This window comes from Galeopterus variegatus, unplaced genomic scaffold (assembly GCF_000696425.1).
Source record: "Galeopterus variegatus unplaced genomic scaffold, G_variegatus-3.0.2 Scaffold5989, whole genome shotgun sequence".
In the NCBI taxonomy this organism is placed as follows: Eukaryota; Metazoa; Chordata; class Mammalia; order Dermoptera; family Cynocephalidae; genus Galeopterus; species Galeopterus variegatus.
The window spans coordinates 119073-127189 of record NW_007732100.1 but is presented as its reverse complement, the minus strand read 5'-3'; the positions used below and the strand labels follow the sequence as shown (position 1 = coordinate 127189).

Genomic DNA, 8117 nt, shown 5'->3' with positions numbered 1-8117 from the left:
TAGGGCAGGCTGAGGCCACCCACACAGTCTGGGGACGCCTGCCTACCAAGGGTTCCCAACCCGCCTGGGAGAAAGGGCTCTACCCCGCGCCCTCCTCTCCAGGCCTTCCTTCCCTCCTCCTCCTCCTCCCCATGCCCACCTCCCTGTGGCCCACCTCCCCAGGCTCTCCAGAACCCCTGTGAAGGCAGCAGACCAAGACAGGGCTATAATTTAAAATACATTTATTTAGTGTTTCCATTTGTCTCTGGTTCTGTTACGCCCACCTCCCTGTGGCCCACCTCCCCAGGCTCTCCAGAACCCCTGCGAAGGCAGCAGACTAAGACAGGGCTATAATTTAAAATACATTTATTTAGTGTTTCCATTTGTCTCTGGTTCTGTTATACAAAGCTGTTAAATAAATACATTCTCCACAGTCACTCGGGTACACACCTACTCGCTACACAGATGAGGTAGAGAAATGGATAGGCTCGCACGAGGCTCTGAACGCAGGACGGGGTCCTCTCCCCTGCCCCTGCCCCTGCCCCGCCGGTACCTGGCCACAAGCAAGCCCCGGAGCCCAGGTCACCCACGCGCGGCCAAGCGGGGAGGAGGTGGCGCAGGGGGACCCCGCTCCCTCCCTGCCCCACCCACAGAACACCCTTCTGCTCTGCCACACGGAAGAGAAGCACATTAAATAGAGGCTCCGGCTGTTGTGAGTTGCTTCTTTGTTTAGCAAGACATTCTGATATATATTTATATAGAAACAAACCAGCCAGCAGACATTTTCAGTCTGCCTTGTTTAAAAAAATACTTTTCTTAATATTTAGGACATAGAGCTAAATGTGGTATTCGATAAAAAAATATCCTTCCTCTGACTTGACACCTTTCCACAGACCCAATAGTGACTGAGCTCCAGTCTTGTCGTGAGAGCATGGCCAACTCTGCCATGCAGGGCCCTGGCGGGTGCAGACATCTGGAGAAGGAAGGGTGAACCCATTCACTGCCTGCCAGCCTGACCTGCAGAAGGACTGAAGGACAAACCCAACAAACTCCCACTGGCTGTCATCCCACAATGTTGCCCACTTTCCCTTTCCAGAACCATGTGGAAGCCCTGGAGCCAGCACCACCCTCTTAGCATGCAGTAATCGGTGGGGCGGCTCTCTGAACCACAGGAGAATAAACTTTACTATTTACACTACCAAACAGGGTCAACAGAGACCTGCCTCCACATAAATAGGTTTTCTTTTAAAAAAACACAGTCCCCTGGCTTCCTGGAGACCCTGGGGCTCCCAGGAAGCCACTTGCTCAGTAGTTCCCGCATCCTCCCCCACCGCGGCCCAGACCCCAGCCCACGCCCACCGGAGGCACCCACCAGGAGCCCAGGGTCGGAGGCTCCGGGAGCCGAGGGCTGCTGTTCACGCCGATTTGGGAAGGAGAGCCACAGCACGGTGGTGCTCCTAGGGCATTTGACCTGACCACGCCAGGACAGCGTGCACATGCATACACACTCACACGACACACACACACGCTCACGCACACACTCACACCAAACCAGGGCAGTGTAGGCCGCCCTTTCCCCTGCAAAGACAAGAACACGGCCAAAGAGAATGGCAATCCACTGCCAAATACTAGCCCGAGACTCACTCCCAGCCTCCATCTGTCCCCACCCTACCTCCCCCCAGTGACACAGAGCAAGCGTGGCTTCCTCATGAACTGACCCTTCAAAGGCTGGTCAGGCCCCCTCACCCTGCCCAGGGGCTGCTGACCAGTGGCAGTCAGCCTGGACCACCAGGGGGAGGAGGGAGAGGTGGCCTCAGAAGCCTCAAGGGTTGTGGCCAGATGCAGCTTGCTTTACTTCTTTAACATCAACAACAACGTCTATCTCGATTTAGTGGTTTCAAACAAAAAAGCGGATCAGAGGCAAACGAGGGTAGGGAGGGAAGCGCGTCAGGGAGGGGGGGAGAGGCCCCCCCAGACAGGGACTCAGGCCGAGAGAGGGAGAAGCCGCAGCCTGGGAGACAGTGGGGATGGAGAAAAAAATAATTATTATATTAGTTAAATAATAAAATAATTTAAAAGTCACTGATATTCACTCCAAAGAGAAGTGCTCAACGTCAGAAAGGGACGGCACTGTCCCCGAGCCTGGGTAGCTGTGCGGCTGGACCTGGGAGACACAGTGGGTACACACTGTCCTAGTGGTTTCACTCTCTGATGACCATGCTGCTGCTGGGCAGTCCCCCACACGCGGCCCTGCACAGAGGCTGTGTGGTCACCAAGGTGCACCTGCCAGACAGGCATGTTAGGAACAGGAGAAAACTCAGAAAGCGTTCCTGCAACGCTCTCGGGTCAGGAGGAGGGGAAACTGAGGCCCAGGCACAGCAGTGGTTGCAGAGGCCAGACCAGAGCTAGCGTGGACAGCCTACCCAAAAGACTCTGGCCCCCTGCCCCACCTCTGCGCCCCAGCGTGCTAGGGGTGCCCCTCAGCCCCTGCAGGTGTAGACCCCTCACACTGTGTGCAATGCCTATATCCCATGCAGCAGCACTGACCAGGCCCAGGGCTCAGCCCCTGCAGGTGTAGACCCCTCACACTGTGTGCAATGCCTGTATCCCATGCAGCAGCACTGACCAGGCCCAGGGCTCAGCCCCTGCAGGTGTAGACCCCTCACACTGTGTGCAATGCCCGCACCCCACGCAGCAGTGCTGGCCAGACCTAGGGCTCAGCCCCTGCAGGTGTAGACCCCTCACACTGTGTGCAATGCCTGTATCCCATGCAGCAGCACTGACCAGGCCCAGGGCTCAGCCCCTGCAGGTGTAGACCCCTCACGCTGTGTACACTGCCCGCACCCCACACAGCAGTGCTGGCCAGACCTAGGGCTCAGCCCTTGCAGGTGTAGACCTCCTCACGCTGTGTGCACTGCCTGCACTCCACATAGCAGCACCAGCGCACCTGGCACTGGCAGGGCCTCGTCACCACCCGGCTCTGCGTGTTGTGGCCGCGACCACAGCAGATGCTCTCGCAGTTCTTCTCACGGTGGCACCTGCGGCCGGCAGTGCCCGGGGAGAAGCGGCCAGCCAGGCAGAAGCTGGGGGAGTCATCCAGGTGCACAAGCTCTGGCGTGCGGGGCAGTGGGTCACCGCCACCTGTCCCTGAGGCCCGGCCCCGTGGTGGGGAGATGGCGCCCGCCTCACCAGTGGCCTCGTTGGTGGTACTGCCCACCTTGAGTGCGGTCTCGTACTTGTGCTTCAGGTGCTTTCCCACCTCATGGAAGGGCGCCAGCTGCCGCCAGCATGTCCGCACCGTGCATGAGCCCGACACACCGTGGCACTTGCAGGTAGTCTCCACCCCGGCCTTGATCACCTGGTGGGAGAGAGTGAGTGAAGGAGTGAGGCATGAGGGCCAGGCCGGGCAGGTGACCAGCCCCGACAGATGACCCTGCAGAGGCTGGCTGGCCCCTGTCCCTTCCAGACACTCCCCCCTTCCCAGATGTCTGTCCCTCTGCAAGAGCTGGGCCATCACCTAATGGTCTAAGTCCAAGCTAACCATGTCACTGCCTGAGTATCGGGGACCGAGTGCTCCTGTATGAGCAGGCGCTGCCCCGAGCCACATGGGCAGGTGTGGGCCAACCTGATGGCGGGAGCGGGCACAGACACCGCAGAAGGGCAAAGACCTGTGCCTCCTGGTGAGTAACCTCTAAGGAGAAAGAGAAAGCTCTACACTCTACAAGAACTTCCAGGGCTGGCTCCAGAGGACAGGGGCTGCACGGCTCACCACACACAGGCAGGGGCCAGCGTGGCCAAGCACCAACAATCTGGATCTGGAAGTTGCTATGGTCTGGTCTGGGTCCTTCCACTCACAGGACTTAGGGCACCATCTGCAAACACGGGCTAGCTGCACCTGGGACTGCCCACCTCACCTCCCGCACCTGGAGTCCCTGCAGGTGTTGTCCCAAATCCTGGAGGAACGTGGGGTGGAAGAATGTCAGGGTTGGGGGAGACCCCTTCCCAGCTAGGCCCTGAGCCAGGCCGCTGAGCTCCCACGCAGACCCCCAGGAGGGCCGGCTCGAGGGGGATTAAGAAATGTAGCCACCCTCTGGCCCAGACAACCCAAGAGTCACATTTAATGATGCTTTGCTGAGAACTCCGGACAAATTTAATTAAAACGTTGCTGACCCAGGCCTAGTGGAGCTAATGGAGCACTTTGTGCTTTCTGACTTTTCATTAATAGCTTACAAAAGGGCGAAGTGGGAAGGGAGGGGTGGAGCGCGAATGCAAAGCAAGGGCCTGGCCTTGGGGACTGAAGCTGCCCTCGCCAGACTCACCCCCGCCCGCCAGCCCCTCCCCAAGAAAGCGGAAGGAAGAACAAGAACTCTGGTTGAAAAGGGGAGAAATTGATGCTTTAATAAGTGGGAGATTCAGAACTCCAACTTCTCAATAAAGAGGGGCTCAGAGAAGGGCCAGCTCTAATGATCTCACCCCTGCCCCTTGCCAGGCTGGAGCTCCACGTCGCTGACCATGCGTGGGCTAGTGATCTGTGGTCCAGGTTGCTGAGGGACTGGGGGCCGGGGGTGCTGGGAGCTCTGAAACTTCCTCCCAGCGGTGTGAATCTGGGAGCCGAGAGGCTGCAGGCCAGAGAGCCAGGTTCACCCTGGGTCTGGCTGCACCAGCCGCCAGCAACATCCAGAACGGCCCACTAGAGAGCTAAGAAATTCCTTTTTCCTTCAGGTCTTTTCAGTGGGGCTCCTGTCCCTCAGAGCAGAGTCCAGGCCACAGATAGGACTGCTGAGGCTGAATGGACTCCCCTGACTTGGACAAGTGGGTTCCATACCCCTAACCCTTCCCCAGGACCCCTGCCCGCCACACTCCCTGCTGTGGCTGCTGTTAATCTAGGTCCTTGGTGATAAGGCTGTGTGCTGCCGTGGCCTGGCTGGTGGGGCCCAGTACACCATCCTCCCAATCAGATGGCCTAACCAGGAGACCCTCCAGGTGGCCTTGACTAGCCTGGGGACAGATGCAGAGGGGCCCAGACCCAGCAGCTCCTCCCTAACAAGTAACAAGTTGGCTGCTGGCTCCTCCTTTCCAAGGGGGACTGCAGGGCACCCCTCCTGCCTGGGGACAGATGCAGAGGGGCCCAGACCCAGCAGCTCCTCCCCAACAAGTAACAAGTTGGCTGCTGGCTCCTCCTTTCCAAGGGGGACTGCAGGGCACCCCTCCTAGTAACCCCCAGGTAACCAGCCTTACGGGCTGGCACCAGAAGGCTAGAAGGGAGCAGAGGTGGTCTCTACCTCTCCAAGCCCCGTCCCACTGACTGCCCACCTGCTGTGCCCCCCAACCCATCCCTGAGCTCCTGCCCAGTGCCCCTGTCCACCCCCTACACCCAGCACTGCCCTGCTTGCCTTCACACCCACGAGGTTGTTGTGGAAGTCCACACGGGCCCGCAGATCCTTGCTCGACCGCCTGCCCAGGAACTCCTTGACAAACTTGCTGCTGTACTTGAGGTTGTCCCCACAGCCGCCCCACTGCCAGGCCTCGCGGTTCTCCAGGTCGGGTGCCTCGTCACACGTGCAGCGCTCCATGCGTCCCGCGCTACATGCCTTGGCCAGCGCGTGTGTTAGGCCAGCTGAGGAGATGGCGTACAGGAAGGCAGTCTCTTTGAAACCTGGGGTCAGCAGGGGTGGGTCAGTGACAACCTGCAGCCAGGCCCCATGGCCACACAGCCCACCCGGGAACTCCCATTTCACATGCGCTGAAGCCAAAACCATGACCTCCTCAAGAACATGCCTTCCAGCTGGCAGCTCTGAGTAACCCTCCTGCTGTTCAGCTGCAGTGGGGAGGGGGCGCAGGGTGTGGTGTGTTGCACCTGCCTAGACTGCCGGGCCACCCGCGGGATGGGGGGCACTCCAACGTGCCCCAGGCTGGCGCAGGACTGGCTGGAGGATGGGAGAGAATTCAGAGGCCACCATGGCCATGGCTCTGGCCCAGTGAGTGATCAGAGACCCCAGTCAGGTCACCGATCGACCAGCCTCGCCATGGGGCCCTTGGCAAGACCAGCCCTGCCTGGCCCTGCACCTCGAGTCCCCAATTTTTAAACAAGGGTGTGGAAAGGATCCTAGGAGAGCTTGAGCCCTAAGTGGCACCACCCTCAAGTAGAAGGCTTGTGCTCTGGGCGGAGGCCACTGGGCTTTCAACCCCTTGGCAGTACTCAAGGGCCATCAGGGCAGCTTCGGGCCCTGGACCATCAGCAACCTTTGCGCATGTGCATAAGGGCGGGTCGTGGGGGAGATCCAGGGGCCCTCCTCTCAGTCCCAGCTACCCCCCGGTCAGTGGGCCTTGATCAGGGCAGCTTCGGGCCCTGGACCATCAGCAACCTTTGCGCATGTGCATAAGGGCGGATCGTGGGGGAGATCCAGGGGCCCTCCTCTCAGTCCCAGCTACCCCCCGGTCAGTGGGCCTTGGTCTCCGCTAGGCAGCCGGGCTGGCAGCACTCACCCCGCTTGAGCAGGCTGGCCCGGTAGCGGCCCTCCAAGGTGCAGTTCCAGCGCTCAAAGCGGAACTGGTACTGGCACTCCAGCGCACTCATGCTGACCGCCTCCACCAGCGTCTCAGCCACGCCCGGGTCCCGGCGACACATGCGCCGCTGCTTGCGCTCCAGCTTCAGCCGGTCACAGGCCTTGTAGTGCGCCTGGGCGGCCGCCTCCGACTCCAAGGTCAGCGGGAGGATGGTCAGGGGCTCGCTGCCTGTCAGCCTGGGCACAGAGATGACAATGAGCCATGTCCCAGAGGGTGGGTGGCAAGGGCAGGGTTGCAGGTGCTGGGACCTGGCTGGAGACAGGAGAACCAGGTTGGCAGAGCTGGGCCAGAGAGCAGGTGGTCAGGGACAGGAGCCACATGGGCGCATTGTGGGGGGTGGGAGGGGCAGCAGGCCCAGGGAGAGGCCAGAAAGAACCAGGCAGGAGATGGGGAAATGAGAGGAGCCTCAGCCTTCCACCCCTGCCAGACCTGCTGGCCCCACGCACACCCTGCTCCCCTGCCCACCAGTGGATGCTGCTGGGCCCCCCACAGCAGCTGCCTAGTGAGCACAGCCTCCAGCAGCTCCGCGGCTCTCCTTTCTGCTGACCGATCCCCAACAGCTTCAGGGAGCCTGGCTGGTGCTGGCTGCACTGCTTAGATGGACAAAGAACCTCCCCCCCCCAACATATATACACCCTAGAGGACAGGTCAGCCTAGAGCCGCCAAAGACAGAGAGGAGGCATGGAGCCAGGGCCCCAGGCCGTGCCTGATGGACATCAGCCATACCCGCCCTCCTTAGCCCAGCTGACCCTCATGATGCAGCTGGGGGCGGCCCATGGTCCTGTGGCCCTGGGAGTGGGCCCTGACCTACTTCCTCCTCCCAGCCCCCCTGCAGCCTATGCAGATGTCCCCATGGTCCGGCCGAGGTCACCTAGCCTCAGGACCCAGTGTTGACCCAGGAAGTTGACTCCTGGATCTTGGGCAGCTCTGCCCCTTTCTTGGCTGAACCTTGATGCCCTTATTTACAGGACAGGGAGGCAGGACAGACCTCACCCCCCAGGGCCACTGAGCCCTCTCCCATCTGCCCTTGCTCTTCATGTGAGGCTCTGTAGCAGCCCCCCAGCCTCACCTGCTCCAGGGGCCCCATCCAACTCCACCTTCCAGTCATGAGCCCCCTGCCCCAGTCCACAGGTGGGGCTTAGACCCACCTGGCCCCCATCTCCCTAGGAGAAAGATGGGTCTCCCACAGTGGACAGTGGCTCCCTTAACCGTGAGCATCACTGAAAACCAGTGCCCCTCACCCCAACCCCCATCAGACCCCAGCTGCAGAGCTGCAGGCTCAGGCTCCTCCAGGAACAACCTAGGGTGGCCACTTTGGGGGCTCACCCTCCACACCCTCACGAGGGCCATCCAGACATCTATCCTGCCCAGGGTGGGACCTGCTCTGGTACCACCGGCTCTGAGGGAGCAGCCCCTGCCTCACCCTCTCTGGGTCAGCTTTCTGCAGATAGGAGGCCACAGGGACGTTTCTTCCCTCTGACTCTGAGGCTGGCTAACCAGGCCCAGAGGAGGCCCATGCAGAGCCAGGCAAGGAGGTACAGGGTGCAGAGGAGAGGGGGCGGGGCAGGGGG

At 60.5% G+C, this 8117-nt stretch overlaps 1 protein-coding gene across 1 annotated transcript in view; it reads right to left on the bottom strand.

Annotated features, from left to right (window-relative positions):
• Positions 1 to 2801: 2801 nt before the first annotated feature.
• WNT9A (wingless-type MMTV integration site family, member 9A) overlaps positions 2802 to 8117 on the bottom strand; it is a 20909-nt gene continuing 15593 nt past the window's right edge. The window contains exons 3-6 of the mRNA XM_008590323.1: positions 7616 to 7709; positions 6466 to 6798; positions 5373 to 5635; positions 2802 to 3337 (exon numbers count right to left, since the gene is read on the bottom strand). Of these exons, the coding sequence (XP_008588545.1) occupies positions 2855 to 3337; positions 5373 to 5635; positions 6466 to 6798; positions 7616 to 7709 (1173 nt within the window). The 3' untranslated portion in view covers positions 2802 to 2854. The remainder of the gene's footprint in view (positions 3338 to 5372; positions 5636 to 6465; positions 6799 to 7615; positions 7710 to 8117) is intronic.